Source organism: Sus scrofa, chromosome 3, assembly GCF_054392235.1.
Source record: "Sus scrofa isolate SSC_HxYL_T2T_F1_AM1 chromosome 3, Sscrofa_HxYL_maternal_Yorkshire_Landrace_v2.0, whole genome shotgun sequence".
In the NCBI taxonomy this organism is placed as follows: domain Eukaryota; kingdom Metazoa; phylum Chordata; class Mammalia; order Artiodactyla; family Suidae; genus Sus; species Sus scrofa.
Genome location: NC_139385.1, coordinates 130,990,270 through 131,017,769, shown reverse-complemented (window position 1 = coordinate 131,017,769; position 27,500 = coordinate 130,990,270). Strand labels below are relative to the sequence as shown.

The window sequence follows — 27,500 nt, the reverse complement described above, 5'->3', positions numbered from 1 at the left end:
AAAGAGGCTACAGAGAGAGTAAAACATCCAGAATCATCAGTAGAGCACCCCAGGACAGGAATATGGGGGACATAACTGTCCTTCAAAACTTCCCACTCTTGGAGTTCTTTTTGTGGCTCAATGGTTAACAAATCAGACTAGGAACCATGAGGTTGCCAGTTCGATCCCTGGCCTTGCTCAGTGGGTTAAGGATTCGGCAATGCCATGAGCTGTGGTGTAGGTCACAGATGCGGCTCGGATCCCACGTTGCTGTGGCTCTGGCATAGGCCGGCAGCAACAGCTCCGATTGGACCCCTAGCCTGGGAACCTCCATATGCCACAGGAGCAGCCCTAGAAAAGGCAAAAAGACAAAAAAAAAAAAAAAAAAAAAAACAAGAAGAACTTCCCACTCTCAGTTACCACTGTGGCTCAGTGGTAATGAACCTGACTAGTATCCATAAGGATAAGGGTTCGATCCTTGGCCCTGCTCAGCAGGTTAAGGATCTGGTGTTACAATGAGCAGTGGTATAGGTCACAGATGTGGCTTGGATCCCGTGTTGCTGCAGCTGTGGTGAAGGCCAGCAGCTGCAGCTCCAATTTAACCCCTAGCCTGGGAACCTCCATGTGCCGTGGGTGCAGCCCTTAAAAAAAAAAAAAAAAACAAAAAAAAAAAAAAAAAAAAACAAAAAAAAACCACACTCCAAAAAAATGTACTACACTCAGAAATGTCCTTAAGTTTTCAATAGTATATGAAATTGACCACGTATATTATAAAATATTGGTTGTATGTGTTCTGTGATATTGTAAAAATTATAAATATTTCACCAAACCACAATTTTTAAATGCCTACTAAAATGTTGTTTTAACCCAACTGATAATGATACCTCACTTAATCTCTACTGCTCTGCTAACTACCCAAATTCACATTCACAATAACCCTTGCACCGCCTCCCATCACTTAACACACGTCTTCCCTTTATCAGCATTTTCAGCTACATCAGCTTAGGGTGTGAGGTTAGGTGGGGGTTCTCGGTAATATAAGTATCTAAAAGGGAATCAAATGTCCTTTTCTCTCCATAGGAATTTCTCAGTGACTTATCCAAAAGCCACTGCTGGTTTACTTCTCTACCATCTGGGTCTCTTCATTCAGCTTTCCTGGCTCAGAGTTCCTTGGAGAGACTGAGCAGCATCCACAGTGGCCTTGGGCTGGGAGCCGCAGCCATGGCCTAGACAAGGACGGTTCAGCACTATGGACAGCAATGTGTATGCTTGTTTGCCCCCCCAACAAAAAGATTCTAGGTTTGCTCTCACTATGCCCAGAATGTACCCGTATTAAATCACCTTTTACCCCCAAATAACAATAATAACAGGTGAGATGTAGTGAATACCCAATACGTCAAGCATTATAATAACCTAATTTATTTGTTATCATGTTTAGTCCTCTCGAGATAGGTATCATTATCCCATGTACAGATGAAGAATCTAAGGCTCCGAAAGCTTAAGTAACTTTCCAAATGTCAATAACAATAAGCCTCCAGAGTGGGTCCTTGATGGCTTTGCTCTACCGTCTTCACTCACACACGCACACATAAGACTTCCTCCTGAGGGTCTGATGAAGCCCAAGCTTGGTGGGCTACCAGTTCACCTCCTGATGACAATCAAGGAGAGGAAGGTCCTATCTCAGAAAGGAAGCTATGATAAAAATGTGGGTGCTGTCCAAGGAAAGCCATCAGTGTGCAAGGGAGAGAGAAGGGGCCCTCAAGACATGTTTTCCCCAGCCACAGCTACAGGTTGCTCGCAAGGTCTTCGGGCACGTAAACCACGATGATAGGCACATTCCACTTACAAACGCTTGCATGTTTTCGTTTTCATGTCTCTGATGTGTACATTTTTTCCCAAGCACAGCAGTTTTCTAATCAGTCCCGCATGTCTGTTCTCAACCATGTTGCTGAGAGCCAGCCAGACAAGCTGCAAAGTCCTTGGCCACAGGAGCACCTGGCTCCCCAAGGATGTGTGCCTCATTGTTTTAAATCTAGTAAAGGCACTTTGATCTCCCTGCTTAGACAAGATTGCAGCCAGGCCTTTTTACAGCATCCTTCCAGATCCAGCACTCCCTCTTCTCCCACAGCCCTTTGATACTAACTGACACTAAACTCTCTCCCTCTCCTTCCTCACCTCCCTCTGAGGGGCCATAGAGCCCTCTGGGTCCTCCTCTTGCCTCTGTGGCAAACCTCACAGAGCTGCACTCTCCCTTTATCCTGGGATGTTCACATGACTGTCTTTTAAGGAGACTGTAAACTCACTGAGGACAAGGCTACCTCTTAAGGAAGCAACCTTGACTCTGGAACTGCCTCAACTTTAAGCATTTATTCCTTTGACTTTCTATGGGCCTATGTTCTTATCAGATCACTGATCCTAATTTTGACATGTAAAACATAGGCGCCACAGTCACGTCTTTGTACCTCTCTAGTTGAGGGTTTCCCTTCCCAAAATACACACACACACACACACACGCGTGCACACTTGTATATGTATGCATAACTGTGTGTGTGTGTGTGTGTGTGTGTGTAACTGTGTCTGTCTAAACAGCACATTCCCTCCTATTCAACTGTTGACTTCCCAAGGGTAGGGGATATCTAATTCTTCCTTGAATTTCTAAACACTGGTACTATTCCAGGCACATAGAAGGTGACCAAGCATTTGAAAGGTGGATTTAAAGGCAGGGCATGTGCATTCGAGAACTCAAATATAGGATAGGAATAACTCTCCCTTGAGCTTCACCTGGAAAGGGCCTAACAGCTAAGTCTAACCTGTCTGTGTGTGCTGCTCAAGAACTAGGAAACAGCACCAGATCTCCAAACCCACCCCTCACTGCTTCCAACAAGGGACTTGGGCATGAAACACCTTACAATATCAAACAATACAAACAACATATCCCACCAGGGACCCCACTGATCCCTTCCGTGTGCCAGATCCTCCTGCTAGGAATAAGAAACTAATGCAGCTGATCTGATAACTGATTTCTTAAAATACTGAAGAAAGCTGAATTCAAAAAGCAGTAAATAAAAGGGGGAGAGTAAACTGTTTTTCTAAATACCCTTCATGTACCAGGTTTTTGTGTACATATTACCTCATTTAAGCATCACAACCAATGTGAGACAGATATCATTTTCTCCCTCGCAGGGAGCTTTAGAAAGTCTTGGGCCCTGATCTGTGGGTCTGACATGCATGCTGCGGCCTATAACCCTGTGGGATACAAGACTGATCACGCAAGCGTCCCCTCCCCACTCACTATCTGTTTCCACTTCTACGGTTCACCAGAGATGGCAAGCCAATCTGAGCACATAATACAGCATAGTCTAGTAATGTTTCTTTATGATAGAAAAACAGTAAAGATTTCCTGTTGTAACATTAAATGCCACTTAAAGGAGTACAGATGCTGAATCTGAGCAGATTAGCTAAATTATAGTATAAACTCCAACGCTCAGAGTTGTATCCCCAAGGCAAAGTAAAATGTCCGGTAGTGGTTACCCCTTTCCTCAACAAAAAACAGCTTTCTAAAATGTGATGCATATAAAATATTACATTTCTTAAACTATGTTAGCTTTGGGCGGGTGGCATGTTTTCTATTGGGGTTAACACTGCTTATAGGAACTTAAGACCGGCATCTAATACAATGGGCCTTTGAGGGAAAACAAAATGTAAAACCAGCCATGCACTCCACGTAATGCAACTATGCCGCATCACTTGTGGTCCTCGCCGATTCTGAGCTCTGCAGTGTTGAATCCTTCACCACTGGAGCAGACAAGCATATGTCAAATGAGTAGATGAACTTGGTGTGTGTCCTTTAAACCTTGCTCTTTGGGACGCCCTGCCACTGCCCTCATGAAAACACCACATTCTAGCACGCCCACACTCCAAAATTCAACCTTCCTCCCAGTAACTGAGTGCCCTCCCCGTGGTGAGGCACTGCAGTTCGAAAAGAGTCAAGAGTTAGACCCACTTCCCACTCTGTGTGACCTCTATATAAATAGCTGACACTTACTGAAAATTAAATGGTGCCTGACATGAGCTAAGCTCATTACATAAATTATTTTCTTTACTTTTCACAACTTAAATAGACATATATGTTTTTACCCCCTCTTTACAAATAATGAAACCAATGAAATTCTAGAAGACAAACTCCTCAAGCACTTTGTCTTTTGTTGCTACAGTGCCTAGAACAGTGCCTGGCATAAAAGTCCTCAGGAAATAAATGTTTAAAAGAGTGACATCATCAGTACAGTAGAATAAGAGTTTTCTACCATCTTCCTCCCAAAGAATACTGATTTAGATACAGATAAGGGTGCATCTGTGGAAGTCCAGGAGTCTAGTGGAGAAGTTCCAGCATATGGATGGAGGAAAAAAAATTTCAAGATTGGAAGCCTTAAAGAGGGTAAGAGGATCAGTTTCACTTTACCCCCAGCACTCTTCCCCAAGGTAGCACAGCTCAGTGCCAGGAGAGACCTCATCAGCCTGTGATCTCCCCCACAAGGGAAACTGTGAGCATGTGAGTGAATCCGCAGCCTCCCCAGCTGTGTGTGCACCACCAAGGAGACCCAGTTCTTTACCACCCCATCCAGAATACTGAGATGTGCTCTATAACCGGGAGTGGGAAATGGCGGGAAGAACAGGAACCAGGGTCTTAGACAACATCGAAGGAACACGGATCCTACTAACTGTGTTGTACACTCTATCACAAAGTCCACCAATGAGCCCCTGGGAATATCTTATCCACAGATCCTTCCAACTGGTACAGACACTGCCGATGCTCCACAACCTCACCCCACCCTGCGTCCATCTCCCTAAGGAGGCCCCCTATGGCACCAAGAACAAGTGTTTGCAGACCACTAGTGAGCACATGTAGAAAGATATAACAACTCCACAGGATATTAAGAAAGCACACAAGAATTCAACACAACCCCAGGGAAAGCAAAAGGGAAGCTGACAGCACCAAGCGTGACTTCACAGGATTGAGAGAAGGCACACTATCTTTTTCAGTTTTTTAAAGAAGGACTGCAGTCTTAAGAATTCCCCCTCCAAGAGAAAATAAGAACTGTAGAGCCGGAGTATAGAAAAGAGCTGAAAAAGACTCAGAATGCCTAACATGGATGATGGAAGGCATTTCTCTCCAAAAGCCAGTCAGTTAAGACTGGAAGGAGTGACTGCTTCTTCAAACAGAGCAACACAAAACCTCAAGAAAAATTTAAAATCAAGGAAACATGACAACGCTAAAGAAACACAATAATTTTCCAGTAACCAACATCAAAGAAATAGAGATCCAAGATCTTCCTAATTAAAAATTGAAATAGTTATTTTAAGGGAATTCAGAACTACAAGAAAATGCAGAAAGACAGCTATATGAAATGAAGAAAACAATGATAAAATGAAGTCAATAGAGAGAGAAAAACTATGAGCAACAACAAGAACAACCAAAAAAAAAAAAAACCCCAGAAATTCTGGAGTTGAAGAATACAATGTGTGAAATGAAAAATGCAACAGAGTACATCAACTTCAGACTGAACTGAGAGGAAGAAAGAATCTGTGAGGTCGAAGACAGATCTCTTTACATTGTCTAGCAAAAGGAGAACAAATAAAACAGAAGGAAAAAGATGGAAGAAGCCTACATGAACTGTAAGAGAAAAAAATCATGTATTGGTAGAGTCCCAGAAGTAGAACATGAGAGAGGGGTAAAAGCTTAAAGAAATAATGGCTGAGAACTTGCCAGCCCTAGGGAGAAATCTGGACATCCAAGCTCATGAAATCCATACATCTCCAAATAATTTCAACTCAAAAGACTTTTTCTAAGACACATTTTAATGAAACTGTCTAAAATCAAAGACAAAGAGAGAATTTTAAAAGAAGTAAGAGAGAAAAAAAATCACATACCAGGGAACCCCCCATAAGGCTAATCAGAGGCTTTCTCAGCAGAAACCTTGCAGATTAGGAGTAACATGATAGCTAAAATAACTTGTTAATAGACACACAGTATAAAAGGATGCAAATTGTGACATCAAAAACAAAAAATGTTGGGGGTGAAGGAGAGTAACTCATACAACTCAACAGCAGAAAAACAAATCGTCTGATTAAAATTATAGGCAGAAAGAGTTTCTGTCATGGCACAGCGGAAATGAATCTGACTAGGAACCATGAGGTTGTGGGTTCAATCCCTGGCCTTTCTCAGAGGGCTAAGGATTCGGCATTGCTGTGGCTGTGACGTAGGCCGGCAGCTACAGCTCCAATTAGACCCCTAGCCTGGGACCCTCCATATGCCACAGGTGTGGCCCTAAAAAGACAAAAATAAAAAAAAATAAAAAATAAATAAAATCACAGGCAGAGAACCTAAGCAGACATTTTCCCAAAGACTACAAATAGCCAACAGGTGCATGAAAAGGCACTCAACATCACTAATTATCAGGGAAATGAAAATCAGAAACACAATGAGATATCACCTCACACCTATTAGGCAGCTATTATCAAAAAGGCAAGAGATAACAAGTGTTGGTGAGGAGGTGGAGAAGCGGTAACCCTTGCTCACAGTTAGTGAAAACGTAAACTGGTACAACCACTATGGAAGACAGAATGGAGTTTCCTTGAAAAAATAAAAACAGAACTACTATTTAAGCCAGCAATCCCACTTTGAGATATAACACTTTCATTTCTGAAGGAAATGAAATTACCATCTTGAAGAGATATCCATTCGTTGCCACATCAGTCGCAATACTCGAACACGGAAACACAAAAGTGATCGATGGATGAATGACTAAAGGAAACATTATTTTATATCACACATTAGATAAAGAGATACGAATGTAAACATTTCAATATCATTTTCCCATTTAAAAAAAGAAATCTTGACATTTGCAACAACAGAGATGGAACTTGAAAGCATTCTGGTAAATGAAATAGGTAAAGAAAGTATACAAAGAGAGAAAAATACTGCATGATCTCACTTATATGTGGAATCTAAAAATGCTGACCTCAGAGAGGAGAACGGTGGTTGCTAGGGGCTGGGTGTGAGACAAATGGGGAGATAGTGGTCAGAGGTGCAAACTTTAGTTACATGATGAGTAAGTTCTGGGGATCTAATGCACACAGTTTCACAATACATACATGTATCAAATCATCAAATTGTATAACTTTAACTTCCGCAGTGTTATCTGTCGATTATACCTCAATTAAACTGGGGAAAAAAAGAAATTATAAGAAAAACATTGTTGAGTAAATGAATGACTGAATGAAGCCAAGGAAAATTAACCTGAATTTCCAAGGTCACATAGCACTGCATCTAGAAGATACTTTTGAGAGTGGGACTTCCGGCATCCCTGTGCTGTCCTCATGCTGACATTCTCTAGGCAGGTCCGATTTAGTGGTCAGCTGGGCAGCACAGTGTGGGGACAAGGCCCAAGACTCAGTAGGACACAGCCCTGAATCCTAGTCCCAGGGCTACAGCTTACAAGTGCCATGAGACAAGTCGAACTTTTTTTTTTTTTTTAGCTTCTCATCTGTAAAACAATAACAGTAATATCTACTTTTCTTCCTGTTAGCAGTTTTTGGATACTAATACTTAACTTCACTATATACCTCAAAGGAAACAGTAATTTTAACTTCACAGGGTGGATGTGAAAATTACCAAAGATCGCAAACTGAAATCACTTTTCAAACTAAAAAGATCAAACTTAAGTCAACAACAAAACAGAAGAGAGGAGGAAACACATTTTCCACCATGATATATAGTCACTGCTTCCAGGAACCGCTTGTCAGAGAAGCCGGAGCTCTATCTGCCCTTTGTCTATGGCACCCAGCTCACCAAACTTCAGGGCCACTAGCCAAAACTTTACATCAAGAAATTTCAGGTGTGGCCTTAACCCCAGGACACTGCTATTACTGTAGTCCTATTTTCAGGAATTATGAGTCAAACCTGGCCTGGCACTACCAGCTACCTCAAAGCCCAGCCAGCTTTCCCAATCTCTGCTGAAATAACTGCCTGTGTCATCTGCTTCTGGTTCAAGGCCTACTATTTTAGATGTCCATTCAGTTTCCACTAAGATAGTCACCTAATATTCTATACCAATCATTAAATGTTAAATTGTATCCCCTTAAAAAAAAAGATATACTAAAGTCCTAACACCCAAAACCTCCAAATGTGACCCTATTTGAAAACAGAATCATTACAGATGTAATTAGTTAAGTTAAAATGAGATTATACTGAGATAGGGTGGGTCCCTAATCCTATATGACCAGTGTCTTTATAAGATGTCCATGAGAGGACACAGACACTCAGAAACAATGGCCTTGATGGGGAAGGCAGACCCTGGAGTCATATAGCTGCAAAGCAGAGATACCCCAGGACTGCCGGCTAACTATCGGTGCCTAAGAAGAGAGAGGAAGGGATTCCCCTGAAGATTTCACAGGGATCATGGCCCTACTGATACCTTAATTTCAGGATTCTAGCCTCCAGAGCTATGACACGACTAATTTCTATTATTTTAAGCCATTCAGTTCATGATATTTTGTTTTGGTAACCTTAGAAAATTAACACACCAATTATTCTATGATCCAGCAAAAGACTGCAGTAGCCCCACTCTCACGCCTGATTCCCCAAAAGCAAGATTCCCAAATGAAGCTCCAAAGTGGCAATATATCTCATTTATCCAGAAAGCCATGCTTTGTAGGCTTAACTACGGCATCGTGGCCACTCAGTTTTTTAAAACCAGGAGGTTATTAAATAAATTATAATATTGCGGTAAGTAGAGATACATGTCCTGCATCATCCCGGTGACTGTCATACGATGGCATTTATGCCCCTGATTAGGTCACATTATAGGACACAGTATACCTTAAGTTGGAGAGGTTAAGGTAGGCCTGACCTAGTCACATGGGTCCTTTCAAAGCAAAGAGTTTCCTCCAGTGGATCAGAGAAGAAGACAGAGATTCAAAACACGATGAGGATTCAACGCACTGTGGCTGGCTTGCAGATCAAGGGAGCCATATGTCAAAGGAAGACAGGTGGCCTCCAGCTGCTGAGAGAAGTCCCCACCTTATGACCAGCAAGGACAGGAGGACTTTGGCCATATACCATCTCGAGTAACTAAACCCTGCTGACAAGAACGAGCTTGGAAGCGATGCTTCCCAGAGCCTCCAGAGGAGAACTTAGCCCAGCTGATACTTTGATTTTGACCTTCTGAGACCTGAGCAGAGACCCCAACTCCTGACTACTGATCTGTGAGCTAATAAGTGGGTATTGTTGTAAGTTGCTGAGTTTCTGGTAATTTGTTACACATCAATAGAAAACTAATGCAAATATATCCACAATAAATCTTTCATAGGTGCTTTCATTTAAAGTGCAAGAAAACTGGCAAATGTTGATGATATATTTGATTTTTTTAAAAAGGAAACCAAATCCAATATACAATATAATTGCAATTTTGTTCTATATATGTGTGTGTGTATATATATATACACATATATATGCATATACACATGTGTACATATATGTATAAATATGCATATGCATATGTGTACACGCACACACATATATATGTGCATAGGCAAAAGACTGCCTTAAAATACAACACAATGGTATCAGAGGTAAATAAGTGGTGAAAGGATTAAGTATTTTAAATTTCTCCTTCATACTTTTCTGATCCAATTTTTCCACAGTGAGAGTTTATGACTTCAACAAGCAAAAATAAAATTGCTAATGCTTCCATCACTGCCAAGAACAAAGCATCTGGTTATGAGGGGCTGTTATAATACTTCAGCTAGTTTATCAGTAAGAAGCTAAAGAACCCTTACACAGTATTTTACACTAATACTATGAATTCAGTTCTGCTGTGGAATAAAAACACATAACCACAAGTCAAACACAGTGGGACGACTGTGCCTCTGACCACTTGAGGCCAACTTCAGGTGACAAGAATTCTGAAGCCTGCGCCTGCTCACTCTGGCAGCCAAGCAGACCACTCAGAGGCTGGGAATGAACTTTGGGACACTGAATTATTTGTCTTCACCGCTAATCCTGCTAATGCACTCACAATCTATTTGACAGGCTGCCCATCACATCCCCTCTGTTGGGGTGAGCAGGCTTCGGAGGTGGCGGTGACAAGGGGATTACTGAGAGGACAGACGGGCCCTCCCTCCCCTGCGTTCCGACTAACTTTGGAGATAGGCTGCATGCCTCACAGGGCACCAGACAGAGGCTTGTCCTCGGCACAGACCCCCTGGCACAGAGGAACCTTGGCACAGAGGTACCAGTGGGAGATGTTCGCCAACCCACAGGGACCAGCGTTTTCTGACAGCCATGTCACTCTTCTGGTCTCATCAAGGAGAAAGGAAACAAGGCAAGTCAAAGGGAAAATTCACAGGGCTGCAGTTTCTGGAAGGTTCCTTCATAGCAGAGCTCCCCCTCCCTCCAGAATCTCTACATGCTAGAGGAAGCTAGAGGAAGTTCTGGCCTCGTGGGATGAGTCATAGCACACCTCTTCCTTCTCCTTCTCTGGCTACCAGGTTCTCAGTGAGTGGCTCACACTCTATAAAAGCTGCTGTTACAGTTTCATCTTCATGAAATTAGCAGGATTGCTTTATTTGCCTTCTGAATTTTCAGGGGTTTCACTTTAAATACAAGGTAAAATGGAAATAATAGGTGCAGCCTGCACGAGAGCAGATTAAAATTATCTGAAAAGGCAACATAGGATTTGCCCCCGAGCAAAGCTGCTGTCCCTTTTCTGGGAAGCCGCTCTAGCCAGCCTCAGCTCTCTGGCTGGAGCCAGGGTGCAGGCAGCATAGACAGTCCCTTCTACTCCCCTTTACACTCAAGGTTCTCATTCGCAGCCCAGAGGAGCAGAAAGACACTTCCCAGAGATACAATCAACCATTTACCTTCGTTTCCCCACTTTCCATGGTTTTCCTCATTCCTGTAATTGGGCCAAAGCTGTTGTCTGGGTTCTACCTTAGTGAGGAGCATCTCAGGCTCAAGTGTCACCAAAGCCACTGGGAATCCTGAGGCCAGCACAACGATCCTGTGTCCCCGAGGAACCTGCCATCTCTAAGTAAAGAGACAGCCATAATGTGCTGTGAGAAGGGTGAGGTTTCTGTAGCAGCACCAGGGGCAGAGGCCCCGACCAGACAGTGAAGGTGAGGGGTCTAGTCTGGGTGACCTAAGTTACTCGACTGCCTTCTCCAGCTGTATTTCGGCCACACAGATCACTGGTGCCTCAACTACAAATGAACCTTTGAAGGGCAGTGGAAAGTCACAGCCATGGTCCACCAGGACAGCACCAGAGACCCATCTGGGACCATACACTCCACACCGCCATCAGCCCACGACAAGCCCAGCTTAGGTGCCCCACCATCACTAGGCACACAGCTTACACTCTAGCCAGAGAAATGACCAGAAATGCACAGGAGCCTCCTACACCCGCACCACCCTCTCGACCAAGCTGCACCGTCTCCTGACGGAAAAGAGGCTGGAGAGCCTGAGTGCAGGCAGGGGTCAGCCACACGCACCCCCACTCCCCTTCTCCCAGAAGGGGCTCCAGCCTGAATGAGACACCTTGTCAGGTTGTCCTTAGGGGCAGGAGGAGGGCCTCTACCTTGCACCTGGAGGTCAAGGCTAGAATCCCAGCCTTCATCCTTCCCAGGCCTGCACTCCACACACCCTGGCAGGCCCAACACTTTCTCAGCCCACAGTCTTAGCTGCTCTCTCCCTCTCCAGGAGAAGGTGAAGGCCTGCCCTCTGTCCTTCCTTCTGGGCACATGAGTCAGAATCCGGGAGACTTCAGTGAACCGCACGTCCGGGGAGACGGGAGAGGGTCCTGTGAGTGCAAGGACTTTAGGGTCTGAAGAATCTGGGTTCTTGTGATCTTGCGCTAATGTGTACTTCTGAGCCTCTGTTTCCTCATCTAAAAAATTAAAAAGAATAACATCTCTGCATGTCAGTCTCCTGACACAGTGTCTTCTATATGGTAAGAACGCCATATGCGGTTGCTCTTCCCACTAGGTCTGCATCCTAAACATCAGCTCTCAGCAATGGTTTTCATGAGAAAGAGGGAAAGCCTGGGGAGAAGATAAGGGAAGTAAATTAGGGTCTTGTTTTCAAAGGGAGGGAAACTCAAAGGTTTCTATGAAACCACCACCAATGGGAATACTTTCGGGTAAGACATTTTCCTTGTACAAGCTACAGGCATGCCTCCTGGGCCAGCGGGAAGCAGATCTCAAGGACCACGCCAAGTAGAAAGTCAGTGATACGCCAATTTCCTGGCTGCACATTTACGTGGGGATTTTTCTGGGCACCTCTGAGAACTTCATGTCAGCCAAGCAGGCTGAAGACGGTCCCCCCACCGTGGAACACAGTGAAACCTACATGCTGGGAAGGGCAGAATGATTTCCCCTGCTTCCTCGGAGGCCACACCAGCAGAGTCTCACTGATACCCCTCCCCACGCCCTCCTGGACGGGACCTTCTGCACTCCTCAGGGTGTCCCATATGACAAGGAAGTCAATCAATATTAGATGGAAAAACTCTCAACATTGTTTTGCATTTTTTTCTGCCAAAAATGTACCTTGCATCCCATTGTGAAATGACCTTAACATCTTACACAGCTAAAGTCCATGTAATCCCCAGCTTTGGGTCACTCCCTAACTGCAGACCCTGAAGATTACGAAGAGAAGATAAAATCTGCACAGATGTTTGTGAGTTCCTTGTCACACCTGAGAACCAGTCCAGGGACGGAGGAAGAGAGCCTGTCCACCATGAGGGTGGCGACAGGGCTTCTCATCCCCTACAGATGGCCTCGTGCAGAAATTCCCATTTTGACACGGCAATACTGAGCCATCCTCCTCTGAAATTGGAAATAGGTTTGCCTTCATTGTTCCTCTAGAAATAAATATTTATGATTCAAACCTTTGCATTCATTATTTCAAATTTTGTGTCTGTGTAGTTGTTCTTACTTGGAGAGCATTTGGCTGGCTTTTACTATGCTTCTGGGACAAGTCAGAATATCCACATGCTTCAGCATATTTCCTAAACATGATACTGATTTTCTAAGTACAGCTATTTCAGTCCAGGTGTGTCTGCTACACAGTTCTGTAAACCACATGCAAGGCTTCCGCCTTAATCTGCAAGGTAACATAGCTAGTCCCCAACAACTAAAGATCAGAGTATCCAGGAGAGAAAAATAAAGGGGCTTCTCACTCTTAGCAAAATCAGACATAGTCAGTCCTGTAGAGGATACGAAGTCTGAAAATTTCTTACAGCTGTGCCAGCAGTGGTCGGATTCTCTTCACTCTAAGACATCTTTGCGACCAAAAGCAGCTGAAAAGTTGGAAGTGACTGCAGATACTTTTTAAAGAATAAATAGAAAGAAGCAGATCATCTTTGACAATATTAGCTACATTGGTGGCACAAATTTAAATTTTCCTCTGACAAAAACTGTAGAAGTTAGAAGAGATGTGTGTTTTTACTCTCATTGAAAGGTAAGGAAATTGAGGCTCTGGGATGCTTTGGGCTTTGACCGATGTGACCCAGCAAAGTTTAGCAATAAAACTGTGCTGAGGCAGAGGTCCCCTGCTCCCCAGTTCCTTTTATCTGGGTTATCTCCTTAAGTCTTCCCCACCTGACAGAAGTGAACATCAGGTTGTAACAACACATCTCTGTAAAAAGTACTGACTGACAATCTCGACGTGTATAAAGTCCACACTTAGCCTACTCTCTGGCACAAGTCATAGACCTTAATAAATAATATTAACTGATGAGAAGTTTTTGCCTTAGTAATTATTTCTCTCCGGACCAAGGCAATAGTAAGAAATCTATAAGACACAATTTTGGAAGAAGAAGGAAAAAAAATCCTATCCCTTTAGGAAATACTTTGACAGAGAAGGAAAGTAACCTAATATTTTAGGAAAATTTGGTTATTTTCTTAAAATTCCATTGCCAAAAATTTTACGAGGCTTAAAATTCTATGGACAAATTTCTATGAAAAATTATTATCTGGAAACCAGACAAGGGAGTAGGGCAAAAAAAAAAATCCATGCTCCCGGTCATTAGATACATTAGATGTTTTTCTTTTCATAAACAATATAATAAAACACTCAGCTTTACTGCTTAAAAACTCAAGAGGTTACAACTAATCTAAAAATATCAATTTTTTTTTTTTTTTTATCCACAGGGACTCTACATACCAACATTTGAGAGCAGGCAGAAGTTTTATCACTTTATAATAAAGTGTCACTCCAGAGCGTTTTATGTCTAAACATAGTGATGATTTTGCATTATGAAATTTAAAATACCACAACATATTAGAGTGGCAACTCAGGATCACCTTAACACAATAACGGAGAAGCAATCCCAGGATGAGGAAATTTGTGGATAAATGTGTGAAGAAATCCATCTCTTAGTGTATACTCTTGTGAAGTCAAATATCGGTTCACTTATGCAACAAGATACCCAAAAAGCCACAGATTACCCATCAGCAAAGACTGAGTGGTAAGACTGGACTTCTGGCTTTGCCTGGCTGTGAAAAGGTGCTCCACCCTCCCCAACCCAGGTGTATCTGAGAAGACGGAGTGGGAAGCCGAACTTAAACCATCACCCAGAGTTAATCAGGCTTTCCACCGACCCCCAGCAGAAGCAACAAACAGGGACTTGGGCCTCTCCCCTCCCAGCCTAGGAGGTGTCAATGGAGGTCAAGGGCAGAGACTGAAATCTCACCTCCACCAAGTAGTAATGAGCCACCCCATCCTCCCAGGGTGCCAAGGGAGACCAAGGGAGAGCCTGGCCCTTCACCCCATGTGGTGGCAGGAAAGCAGTACCTCCTTCTTCCCCAGTGGCACAGCAAGTTGGAGGAGACTTGCAAAAAGCAGATTTAAATAAGACCCAGAGTTTCATAATCCCAAAAATTTCAAGGGTGCAGTTGGAAATCACATGTGAGACCAAGAACCAGGAAAATGTTCACTTGAAAGAGAAAAGATAATCAACAGACATCAACATCAAGATGACACAGATGTTGCAATTGGACAGGAATTTAAAAGCAGCCATCCTAGAACTACTTCAGTGCACAATTATGAACCCCTGAAACAGCTGAAAAGAACAAAGTCTCAGCAAAAAAACAGAATATGTGAAGAAAACCCATAAAGAAAATTTAGAATTTAAAAGTTACAATCATTGAAAGTTTTAAAAACCTCAACAGCAGAATAGCGAGGATGCAGGAAATAATCAGTGAATTGGAAGAGACAATAGAAACTAAACTAGAACAACAGAAAGAAAATAGACTGAAAAAGTGAACAGAATCACAAAAAGCTATGGGACAATAACAAAAGTTGTACTATTTGTGTCATTAGAGTCTAAGAAATAGAGAAGAAAGAGAATGGCACTGAAAAAAGTATTTGGAGAAATTACGGCTGAACATTTTTCAAATGTGAAAAAGAATAATAGTTAGGATGTTTTCAAATATAGCAAAAGACAAAAACCACTAGATTTAAAAATCTGAGCAAAACCCCAAATGGATAAACCCAAAGAAATCCATACTATGAAACATCATAATCCAACTTCAGACAAAGACAATGTCTTGAAAGCAGCAAGAGAGAAACGACACCTTACATAAATGACAAAAACAATTCAACTGACAGTGGATTTTTCATCAGAACCATAGAAGCCAAAACGTTGTAGCACAGCATTTTTCAAGTGCTGAAAAGAAAGAACTGTTAGCCTAGAATTCTGCACCTTGTAAAATTATTTTTCAGGAATGAAAGAGAAATAAAGAACTTCTTAGATAAAGGGAAATTCAGACGATTTTCCACCCAGACCTACTGTTAAATAATGGCTTTAAAAGGTCCTCAAAACAGAATGGAAATGACAAAAGAAGGAAACCTGGAACATCAAGAAGAAAGAATCAGGAGTTCCCATTGTGGCGCAGTGGTTAACGAATCCGACTAGGAACCATGAGGTTGCGGGTTCGGTCCCTGCCCTTGCTCAGTGGGTTAATGATCCGGCGTTGCCGTGAGCTGTGGTGTAGGTTGCAGACGCGGCTCGGATCCCGCATTGCTGTGGCTCTGGCGTAGGCCGGTGGCTACAGCTCCGATTCGACCCCTAGCCTGGGAGCCTCCATATGCCGTGGGAGCGGCCCAAAGAAATAGCAAAAAGACAAAAAAAAAAAAAAAAAAAAAAAGATATGAGGGTGTTCCTTGCGCTATTCTTTCAATTATTTGGTATGTTTGTAAATTTTCATTTTTAAAAATTGGAGGGATGGATTGATGGAGAGAAATGTGAAAAAGCATGTATATAAAATATTAATTGAGGAATTTAAGTAGTGGGTAATTGATGTTCATTATAAGTTATTTGGATTTTTCCGTATGCCTGGAAATGTTTAAAATATTGGGGCAGGTGGAAGCTGAGGGAACATATGGAAATCCAATGTCCTCCCCCAGCACTCCCATTCCTCCCAGGCCCAGTAAAATACATACTTCGGATAATTAAAATAAAACTTATCATTTGCCATGGGCAAAAGCTTGCCTGGCTTCCTGGCTGGAGAAACGCTATCAGTGTTGCCCATTTTCCCATAGTGCTAAGGTCCCAGGCACTGCCACTGTCCACACCACCACACTGAGAAGTCTCCCACAGGATCTTGCTGAACAAGGACCAGGCTGGGCTCATGGGTAATCTGGTTTTCCTAGCAGGTACCTAAAAGCTGATAAGAGTTATTGCGCCTATGTGAGCACCTGAGGCCTAGGAGCAGTGAGAAGTGTGAAGGTGGAAGAGGTAAAGAGCCAAACGAATTTGGGGTTATATACGTACGTTGAAAATACGCTTATATTTGGGGAATATATTGATTTTATTTATTTACTTTTTTTGGTCTTTTTGTCTTTTTAGGGCTGCACCTGCAGCATATGGAGGTTCCCAGCCTAGGGGTCCAATCAGAGCTGAAGCTGCCGGCCTACACCACAGCCACAGCAACACCAGATCTGAGCTGTATCCGTGACCTACACCACAGCTCACCGCAACGCCGGATCCTTAACCCACTGAGCGAGGCTAGGGATTGAAATCATCCCCTCATGGATGCTAGTCGGGTTCACTGTCTGCTGAGCCACGATGGGAACGCCCTGATTTTTTTTTTTTTTTCTTTTGAGGGCCACACCTGAGGCATATGGAATTTCCCAGGCTAGGGGTCTAATTGGAGCTGCAGCTGCTGGCCTACATCACCCACAGCAACACCGGATCCAAGCTGCATCTGTGACCTATGCCACAGCTTGCGGCAACGCCATATCCTTAACGCCCTGAGCAAGGCCAGGGATCAAACCTGCATCCTTAGAGAGACTATGTCAGGCTCCTAACCCGCAGGGCCACAACAGGAATTCCAGGAATACATTAATTGTAGGCAAAAACATGTCTTTTATAGAACTACAACAAGAAAACAGCAATTCTGCCATCATCACGGTGGGAGTTTTTAACGCATTAAGTGCCAAAGTTAGGAATGAACAGACAAAGAAATTGGAAAATTAAAAAAGAATAGCAAACTCTAGAGATGATCCCCATCATTAAAAAGATGGCTCTTATGATACACAGATCCCTGTGACAGTTTGCAAGAACTCTTCGGGCCGCCCCACCCACCCTAGTATATCAGCTCAAATATTTCAGTGTTGGCTGATCTGTCCAATTAGGACACCATGGGGACTGTTCCTGATAGCTACATGACCACACCTGCTCTGGTTCTCCGCCTCCTGCACGCCTCCAGGAGAAGCTCTATATGCTGTGAGATGTGGGAGGCACTGAGAACGCTGACTGCAAAGATGCTCAGCTCCTGACCCAGACCAGTAAGAAGTAAACCAACCTGCCAAGTAAATCTCGTTACACAAGGCAAGGCCCATATTCTCTGGAAGCTCATTTTCCATCTCTGGTCCTTGGAGCAGCAGAGAATCTAGACACTCCTGCCCCATCTCCTCTAGTTTTCTTTCATGTCCCCTGTAAAGTTTCTCATCCCAAGCCACCATCTACCTTCAGGGCCTGAGTGGTACCCATTCCTGAGAATGACAAAAAGCAATCCATCCCTGCCCTTGTCATGATAAAGCTCCTTATCTTATCTCACTAGCCAAAGAGTTCAATCAAACCAAACATTAAAAATAAGTTAATTATGCTTTATCCCTCCCCAGAGATGGCTGAGCTACTAAGAGCCAGCTTGCTGTTGGGAAAGGAAAAACAAACTCTCAACTGATTCATCTTGCATTCATCTCAACCCACCTCACTTTTCTGGGTTAGTCCTTCTATTCTACATTCCTTTTGTGGAGCTGGAACCAGCAGATGCCAGGACTCGGGTGGCCAGGTAACCTTCCTGCAGACGTGTCCATGTAACAGTACTGTGCGACCAGCTTTTCTGTAGGCTAGGACACTCGAGCACAAATCCAAAAGAGAATGTAGTAGGAGGTATTTGCAGAGTCAAAGACCCTGTGTTACTTATTCAGTGACCCCTGCCACATACACAGGTCCCTGCCCACACTTTAGTCTCCCCAAAGTGATTTTTTTTTCTCCCTAAGCACATGTCTCAAAGGATTAGTGAGTAGGGCACTTACATTTTTTTCCAGGTTTCAAGACCACCAGTCCAGGTGAGATACCCTTCTTTCATCCCCTGTCAGGTTCCCTGGGCTAGGTACAGTGATGATGGAGGAAGATTCTCCTAGGAATAAGGCAGCTTGGGAGGCAGGCTACTTCAGGATGCTGAGAGAAGTATTTCTAATAATACTTTTACATGGTGCTTCATAGATGCCAAGTTATTCTGCAACACATTAGGGTCCAGTTTTGGTTCAAGTAGTGAATAAATGATTGGGAAAATATGACTTTGACCTCTGTATCAACCAAACGAGGCAGACGATAAAAATATCATCCCCATTATGAGGCTTAGAAGTGGAGGGGCTTTGCCCGAAGCTTGTATGTGCTAGGAAAAGCTAGAACTGGATCTTCAGACCTCAAAGGAAACACAGCTTCTAATTCTTCCTCTGCCATTGACATCAGCTTTGACGCCTTCCTAATATCTCATGTCCATAGTGAATTTTTCATTGCAAACGTATGCAACCTGGGCCCAACCATCTGTTTGGCTCTGGAGGCAACCCGGAAAGCGCGGCCAGACCCAGAGCGTGGGTGATAAGCCAGTGCCTCTAAGAGCTCCGCCCGGCTTGGAGGCTGAGACCTGTGCCTCAGAGACCCTGTCCGAAAAGGCTGAGGATGGACTGGAATTTCTGATCTAGGGCAGGGCCCGGCCGAACCACCCCTGCCAGCTGGAATCCCAGGGACCTCTGTCAGATCCCGTCTGCGTTGGGTTCGAGACGCCATAGGAACTCCAAGGGTCTCCAGCCGGCATTAAACCCGGAGCTGCCGTCTTCCTCGTCGGCAATGTCAGCGCTCACAAACGTCAACGGCTGGATGCGCCCGCCGGGTCAGCGTTACCCTGAATTTGTGATCTCTGAAAGCGGGACACCGAAATCTCCCACCACCGCGGAGGACCGCCGCAGGAGTGAGCGCTCACACGCCCGCCGCGCAGGGCGGTGAGTTCCTTCTGCGCATGCGCGCCGGGCCTGCGCAGTGGGCGGGGAGACCGACGGGTAGGGCGGGGCCAGGTGGGTGGAGCGAGTATCCAGCGGCCGCCCCTGCCCTGAAACCCTGCGGTCTGGGAGACCTTTCTAAACCATCCGATCCCGCAGGCAGAGGCTGCTGGGCACCCTCCTTCTCTAAGAGCACCTGCCAATGCTTCGGGGCTGCAGATCCTATCGGTGGGGATGAACCGATTCTTGGCGCGTCTATGGGCAGGATTCGAGGGGCGGGGCTGGGAAATGTGGGAGCAGTAATGACAGCGCTTCAGGCGGGGCCCATTTGTGACGTCATGAAAGTACGTAAATAAGATACGCTGCAGGCGTCGCGGAGCCCTTGTGCTCTTGCCTGTGTGACGTCATTGTGTCGGCGGGAGGATGCCCTGACGTAGAGGTGGGATGGGACGCCTTTGAGCCGGTTCTTCCGCCACCAGGGCTCCAGGGGTGGGGGTGGGGAGATATCACCTGTCCCACCTTCTTGCAGATGAGGCGGCGTCCAGGAGCCCTCTTTCATCTCCTTAACCCCCAGAACCCTATGCTAGCCCTGAATCCCGAGACGAGGAGGTCCGCGGGAAAATGTCTCTTCGTGCAACCCGAACACTTCCAATTCGGAAGGAGGAGGTGGAACTTGAACTTTTCCTCTGGGAAGAAGCCCCTGCGGGCTGTTCTTTCGCCCAGGGTACTCCTAATCGCTTCCCAGAGATAGCGCTGGGAAGCTCCAGGCTGCGCCCAGGGTCTCTCGCGCCTTCTAGCCGCCCAAGCAAAGAAGTCTAGCCGGGTAGCTCCCTCGTCCCCTGCACCGGACACAAATCGCAGGCCTAGCAGCTTTGGGAAGGGCCCAAGCTGAACTCTCACCTCCTCTGCTCCTGTAACCCGGCCCTAGCCACGCTGGGCACGCAAGACAAAGGAGCTTAATGTCTGAAAACGGGGGTGGGGGGGCAGTGGAGGGGAGGAGGAATCCTCCAGAGGTGTAGCTGAGAAAAATTGGCCACCTACAGAGTGGACAGGCAATAAAACCCACCCAACATTTCCGACTGCCTCCATTGCCTTTTCGCGCGACCCACAGAGTATGACAGGGTGTGGGGTCTGGTGGCCCCGGGCTCAGGCTTGCCCTTTCTCTGTCACTGTTACTGCACAGTCTATGAATCACTGCCACGAGTAAAGACTGCAGCGAGCTACGCTGAGAAGTAGCTTCTTGGTCCACCAGGATGATTGCAGAGGTACTGTGAACACACTGGAGGTCTCTGAGCAGCACCCCGCCCCACTCCCAGCACTGACCCCGCCCCCACCCCGCAGCCTCTGCGCTAGGGATTCATTCTTCCAAAAATGCACACTTGATAGGGAAAGTCTCTCCAAGGCAGGGCCTAGGGATGGAGGGGTGGGGATTGATGGTACCAGAGGTGGGGTAGGCAAGAAAGGAAAACTCTCCCTGGCATTCCCCAGTCTTTATAGTCCTTGAGTCCTGGCAGAGGTTCTGTGTGTCCCGGGGTGGTGGCAGTCAAGCACAATGTAAGGGACAGAGCAGGCAGCAGTGGTCAATCCCTGGGAAAGATGGAACCTCAAAAAGAGTAAAAGGAGGAGCGAGGCTCTCAGGTCCTCAGAGGTGCCCAAAGCCCTGGGTTGCAGGTGTGTGTGTGTGTGTGTGTGTGTGTGTGTGTGTGTGTACCCACGCACTGTTCTCATCTTGTTCAAGGGACTAGCAGAGAAATGGATGTGGCTTCTGCCCTGGGCTCTGGCACAAGCGGAGGCCAAGTGCATAACCCATACCACAGCCTGCGCTGCCCGCTCAGGCTGAAGCAATCGATGCCCAGTACGCATTAACTCTCCCTCCTCGTGCCCAGTTCTCTGGGATCTGGACTCCATTCGCTCTTTCGGACTCGAGATTAAAAAGGCTTGGGATCTTTCTCGATTATCGGGGATCACATAGGCCGGTCCCGAACCGGCAGCGCCCAGCCCCTCGTTCGCAGTGGGTCCTGGGACAAGCCAGGAAGGTTTTTGCGGGCAAGATCGGGCCCCGCATAGGGGCCGCGGCGGAGAGTTACTCCGGGTTGTGGGCAGGGTACAGTGAAGGGCCCCGGGCCGCCCCTCCAGGCCTGTCCAGCAGGGGGCAGCGTGGCTCCGAATGCTGCACTTCCAAGCCGTCCCGGCCAAGGCCACAGAGATAAACCGGGTTCTGGAACCGCAGAGTTCAAGCCCGCCGAGGGCGAGGAGGCATCCCCAGAGGAGGTGGGAACGGGCAGCGAAAGGCTAGAGCACTTTAACTTCCACAGCCCTAGCCGCCCTCTTTCTCAAACCAGAGGGCCCTGCCTGAGGCTGGGACTGGGGGTCGCCGTTGCAAGAAAGCTCGGCGCAGCGGTCTCCGCAGCCGCCGAGTGCCGAGCACAGAGGCTGCGCTCGGCTCGGGAAAGGCCGCGGGCGCCACCGCCTGCGCCGCCGCGCGGTCAGGATGCTGGAGCTGGGGGAGCCCCGCCCCGCCCCAAGCAGGAGAGCCCCCGGCGGCCTGGCCTCTAATTGTGGGAAAACTAGGCGCCCCAGGGATGGTTCAACTCGTGGAGGGCGGACTCAGATTTCTCCTCCTAAACTCTCCGGGCCTCCCAGGGTGCCCGCTCCCGCCCCCGCCATTCCTGACAAGGCTTTTAAAACTGCAGGGAATCTTCGCGGGCGTGGAGCCGGGCTCTGGGCTGGGGACAAGCCCAGCCAGAGAACTGTGTCAGGGGCATCGTAAAGGCGGGAGGGATGTAGGTTTGGGGCTTTGCAGAGGCAGCTGCCTATTGGGGCCCAGGGGTCTGAACCCGTCGGAGGCTGTCCGTGAGGGCCCTTCCTTCCCTCCCCGAAGTAGAATCAAGAGGCCATAGGGAGACTTTTGGTCGGCAAGGTGGGTGACATTCTGTCCCTTAGTGGACCCTAAGCGACCCCTGCACCTGGTTGAGATTTCCCAGGGCTGGAGTAGCGGCTTCTTTGTAAACTCAGAAGCTTTTGATGGGGAGATTCGAAGTGGGGAGACTGAGACCCTAAAACCGAAGTGGGGGAGAAAAGTAAAGTAAACTCGGGTGGGGTCCGAGGTAGGCCAACACCGGGAGGGAGGAGAGCTTCTGCACCCACGCCAAACCGCCGACCCCCAAAAGGGGAAGGTTCTGGAAGTGGGACAGATTGGGATGGGCAGCGAAACCCCGCTCGCCTCAAAGAAAGGGACCGCCAGTTTTCTGCGTTGGGGAGGGAAATTACCCATCCTGCAATGCCTGTAAAATAGCCGTTTATTTAATATTTTTTAAAAACTCCAGTGATAAATGTCCGTTACCGATGGTCAGCATAAAGTGCCAATCGCAATCCATCGCCCTGCTCCTGGCCCGCTGCTCGCTCGAGGTGACGGGGCGGCGGAACAGGGGAGCCGGAAGCCCGGCCCCTCCAGCCCCAGGGCCCCAGGCTCCCTCCCCGCCCTCCGAGTCCAGGAGCCCACCGCCCGCTGCGCGGCGGGAGCTGGGAGGGCGCTCCCCGGCCCCGGGATCCCGGGGCCGGCCGCCGAAGCAGATACAGGGATTACACTTTTGCAGGCTCCCGGGGGTGGGGAGGGGGGCGGGAGGAGGGGTTGGAAGCTGCGAGAGCACAGAACTTCCTTCCCACTCCCCTCGCTCTCCGCCGTCAGAGTTACAAGCTTATATGGTCAAAGAAAAAAAATAATAAAGAAAACGTATAAAATAACAATAGAAAAAGTAATACTTCTGGGAGAGGCGCCGCTGCGGCTCCGCGAAGCTTTCGTTCTTTTTTAAATGCAGTTTCCCTTCCGCCACGTGAGTACCGCCTTTTGGCCAAGAGTTTAGCCGCGTCCTGGGGGAGCCGCCCGGGCGGCCGGGGTCACGGCCCGGGGCGAGGCTCTGGAGTTCCGCGTGCGCCGGGGACCCAGGGGACACGTTTGGGACGGGGAAGGTCCAGGGAGCCCCTCCCGCTGCCCGCCAGAGTCGCCTTCGGCTTCTGTCCCTTTGGAGGAGGGGGTGGCTAGACCCAGGGTCCTGGTGCCCTGGAGGCTCTATTTAGCATTTGATCTTGGAGGTTTTGAGCTCCTTCACCTGTGAGTGTAGCGTCTTGTGGACAGCGAGAGTCCTGGACTGGCAGAATCCTTTCCCGCACTCTTGACACTTGAAAGGCTTCTCTTTGGAGTGAATATATCTAAGGGCAAAAACAGACAGAGTTAATCCTTGCAAAATGATGCAATGGTATAAACAGTTATCCAAGATCCCTTCCCACTGCAGTGAGGCGCTTGCCCTCAAAAGGAAGGAGCTTGTGGGTTCCTAGTGTGCAGCTGGCAAACGCTGAGTTTGAGGCTGCAGTAAAGAGGTGAGGGAGACACTGGGGCACCATCTGATCCATCTGAACCCAACGCAGGTCTAGCTCAGCTGAGGTACCACCTTCCCAACCAGGGGCCAGCCCCTGCCTCTTTACAAGGCCTGAGTCAATGCTGAAGGTCAGGGAGGGGACCTGAGTGGCAAACCTGCTGGGGCTGTGCTGTCCAAGAGGAGAGCCCCCAGCCACAGGTGGTTATTAAAATTAAAATTCAGCAAAGCCAAAAAGTCACTTTCTCAGTCACACTAGTTGCTCATTTCAAATGCTCAACAATCACATGTCACACACGTCCATCAGCACAGAAACGTCCATTGCACAGCGCGGAGGCTGGAGGAAGCTGTGCCTGTCTGGAGCTTAAGTCCTCTTCAGCCCCTGTTCTCCATCCCATGCTCCAGGACCCCATCCCTGAGATTTGTGTGGTTTCCTTGGAGATCTGGGGGAATCCCAGAAACTTAGCGGGTTTGAAACCAGTGGGGGGTTGTCTCATGAACCTCGCTGGGCCTTAGGGAGGAGGATGGTGAGGACGAAAGCTGACAAACAGCTCTCTTTGGGGCCACCCGCAGTAACGCACCTGTGGTCCCTTAGGTGGTCTTGCCTCCGGAAGGCTTTGTGGCAGATGTCGCATGTGTAGGGCCGCTCATCTGTGTGCGTCCGCTCATGGATAAGGAGGTTGTAGGACTTCGTGAAGTGGCGGCCACAGAATTTGCATACGAACTCTTTCTTGGTTTTGGAAGGCAGGCGTCCCCTCGTGGGCTTCTTTTCTGGGGACAGCTTGGTCACATCCAGGAGGGCACCCAGCCCACTGGCAGGGGAACCGGGACCCTCCCCTCGGCCAAGCTTGGAGGGATCTTCTTGTGTGGCGGCCAAGGCCAGGTTGGCAAAATCAAAGCGCGGCTTGGTCTTGAGAGCCCCGGGCCCGCTGCCTCCAGCAGTGATCTCTGGCTTGGGCTGGATGACATGAGGGAACCAGGGAAAGGCGGGCAGCTGGAAGCGCCCGTCCACCAGGCTGGACACAGCGCCCGGCACTTTAGAAAAAGAGGAGCGCGGCAAGTGCATAGTGGGGTAGCCCAGCGTCCACTGGTGCAGGTGCACCGCGTGCAGTGCACTGAAACCATACAGGTTGGGCAAGTGGTCCGAGGGCACTGTGGGCAGGCCGTTCACTGCCTGAAGGAAGGAGTAGTTGGTGAGCTGCAGGGATGGGTGGATGGGCACCGGCGCTGGCAAGGTTTTGCTGCCCATGGCGGTCGTGGCAGTCTGTCCTCAATCTCGATCTGCAAGGAAAAGACGAAGGGGGAAGAGGAGAGGAACAGAGAAGTTCAGGGTAGGTGCCCTCCTCTGAGTTCCAGCCTGGCCACACCCTCTCCGTCTTCCTGAGCAGGGGCTGGGAGTCTAAGACCCCAGCCAAGGAACTCACTGCCCTCACGGAAAAGACAGGAACTGTCTGTGGTTCGAGCACGCCTTCCAAATGGCCTCCGGCAGAGACAGGCAGAGACACACAACGGATACAGAAACCAAACTAAATCTTATGCAGTGCGACCAACTTAAAATGAGAGCCTATGGTGTACAGGATACTGAGAAAGGCAGAAACACGGGGGAAGTGGTGTGCAGAGACTTACATCCAGGCAAGCCCGGGTCAACACAGAATCACACTCTCCTGTGAAGATAACAGAAACTTGGAAGCACACTTACACACTCACGGGCAGACAGACAAACATTGAAATACACACTGACAGATAAACAGGGATTCACACATTCTGAAGCAGAGTTGACAACGAGGTGCAGAGATAAACTGGGAAAACCAGTATTGTGCTACTGAATAAAATGCAGGGAGCCATGCGTGTGGACACACACAGACACACACACACACACACACACACACACAGGGGCTCACAAAACACATACAAAGAGCCTCACAGATATACAAACGCACACAAATCCACACATCTCCCAGCTCTTATGCATTAAGCTCTACTCACTGACCTCCAAACCTGGCTTCTAGAAGCAGTGTCATCGTCTTACAACTCTCAACTTTGACCTTAAATTTGCTTTTCGGCCTCACTTTAAACGAGCCCTTTTGACACCACACTCTCTGCAGCTGTTTGCAGACTGACTCCCTTCCATGGCCTTTGGGCATCACCTTCATTTCACTGAGGACACTGACACCCACACTTACTCAAACATCGACAGTCACCAGTCACCTATAAGGGGCTTCAGAGCACCCCTCAGCCCATAGAAAAGAGGGTAGGGTCTTTGGGCTCTGAGGATGTTTGTGCCTGTGGTGAGCCCCCTGGGCAGGTGGGTTTGCCTAGGAGCTGGAGCACTGAGGATGGGCCTCGGCTGCTGTGGGCTACCCACCCTCCAAATGCAAGGCCTGGGAGCTCAGGCAAGGCCTGCTGATGTGACAAGGATCCTGGCACCTCCTGGCCTCTTTGGTCAGGGTCTCTAGCCTCTGGACTCTGCAGAGACCTTTCAGGTCTGTGCCTTCCAGACACTCCTAACTCAGGTCTGTCCAGTGGAGGCAAAAACAAGGAGAAGGAAAGCCAAAATTACAGAAGACTTTGGGACACTCAAGAGCTGAGCTCCATCTCAAGGACTCACTGTGGCAGCAGGCAGCCTGGGAATCACTTCTCCTTTGCCAGTCTCAACGCCCTGCCACCCACTTCTCCAACTCTTCTGTTACTCCTTATTTCCCCTCTCCACTGGCTCAGATCTTTCCTCCATCCTGCAGCAAGTCTCAGACACTGGGATGGGCAGGCCCCGGCTCTGTTCCCTCCACAGCAGGCAGGGACACCACCCAGGCAGCTTCCGCAGCCTAGCTTACCCTCAGCCCAGGCCATAAGGCTCAGGCTGCCTTTCAGTACAGAGAAGCTTTTAATGTGAGGGTTGTGCCTGCAGGTCCCAGAAGAGTGAGGACAATCTTGACCTAGAAACCCTTTCCTTTGGAAGCTGGCAGGAAGGTCACTCTCCGATCCTTGGGCCACGAGGAAAGAGGCTCTGCTGGGGGCAGAGGGTGCAAAACACTGAGAGTGCAGCAAAGATTTGCTTTCGCAGGTTAAATTAGCAATCGGGAATGAAAACTGAGCCAGGCCTGCCGCAATTAATTCAGCCTCGGGGCTAAGGGAGGCACAAAGCTGGGAGTGCCGGCGGGGACCCAGGCGACAGAGCCATAGCCTCTGCACCAGTCTTCTCCACTGCGCCAGGGACATGGGTCACGCCGGGGACAATCCGAGACCATCTTGTAGCGCTGAGACCCGACGAAGCAGAATATGAATTGGGCCAGAGAGAAAGCTGGAGCCTGTTTGGGTTGGGAAGGGGAAGGGGAAGGGGGGGAGAAAAGAGGAGGTGACTCGCCGACTTCAAAGGTCTGCCCAGACTTAGGCGAGGTGAGCGCTCTTTGATTTGCTGTCACTTCTCCTTCCCCCCCAGGCGCTGGAAATCAGATCCTTATCTCTGGCTCCCCGGGGCCCCGCCAGGCGCCGCCGGGGCCTCCACTTGCTCCTCTCGGGGCTCGGCCTACCCCCGGCGATGGCGGCGGGGCGCTGGGCTGCATCCGAGCCCGAGCCCGCTCCGTGCG

General features: G+C 47.9%; 1 protein-coding gene and 2 long non-coding RNA genes across 14 annotated transcripts in view; 1 reads left to right on the top strand and 2 right to left on the bottom strand.

The window, feature by feature from the left end:
- LOC106509894 (uncharacterized) overlaps window positions 1-19,559 on the bottom strand; it is a 434,988-nt gene extending 415,429 nt beyond the window's left edge. For all 8 annotated transcript variants that reach the window (XR_014842537.1, XR_014842539.1, XR_014842540.1 and 5 more), the window contains exon 1: window positions 18,578-19,559. This is a non-coding gene — a long non-coding RNA (uncharacterized LOC106509894). The remainder of the gene's footprint in view (window positions 1-18,577) is intronic.
- On the top strand, window positions 19,428-20,619 carry LOC106509896 (uncharacterized). The gene is made up of 2 exons (XR_002342968.2): window positions 19,428-19,546; window positions 20,073-20,619. It is a non-coding gene; the product is annotated as an uncharacterized LOC106509896 (long non-coding RNA).
- A 2,205-nt stretch (window positions 20,620-22,824) lies between these two features.
- OSR1 (odd-skipped related transcription factor 1) overlaps window positions 22,825-27,500 on the bottom strand; it is a 272,236-nt gene continuing 267,560 nt past the window's right edge. For 4 of the 5 annotated variants that reach the window (XM_021087819.2, XM_085019959.1, XM_085019957.1 and 1 more), the window contains 2 exons: window positions 24,498-25,197; window positions 22,825-23,752 (listed from right to left, as the gene is read on the bottom strand). In XM_021087819.2, the coding sequence (XP_020943478.1) occupies window positions 23,617-23,752; window positions 24,498-25,165 (804 nt within the window). In that variant the 5' untranslated portion in view covers window positions 25,166-25,197 and the 3' untranslated portion in view covers window positions 22,825-23,616. Of the gene's footprint in view, window positions 23,753-24,497; window positions 27,222-27,500 lie in introns of all 5 variants that reach the window. The other variant, XM_085019956.1, reaches the window with a different exon arrangement.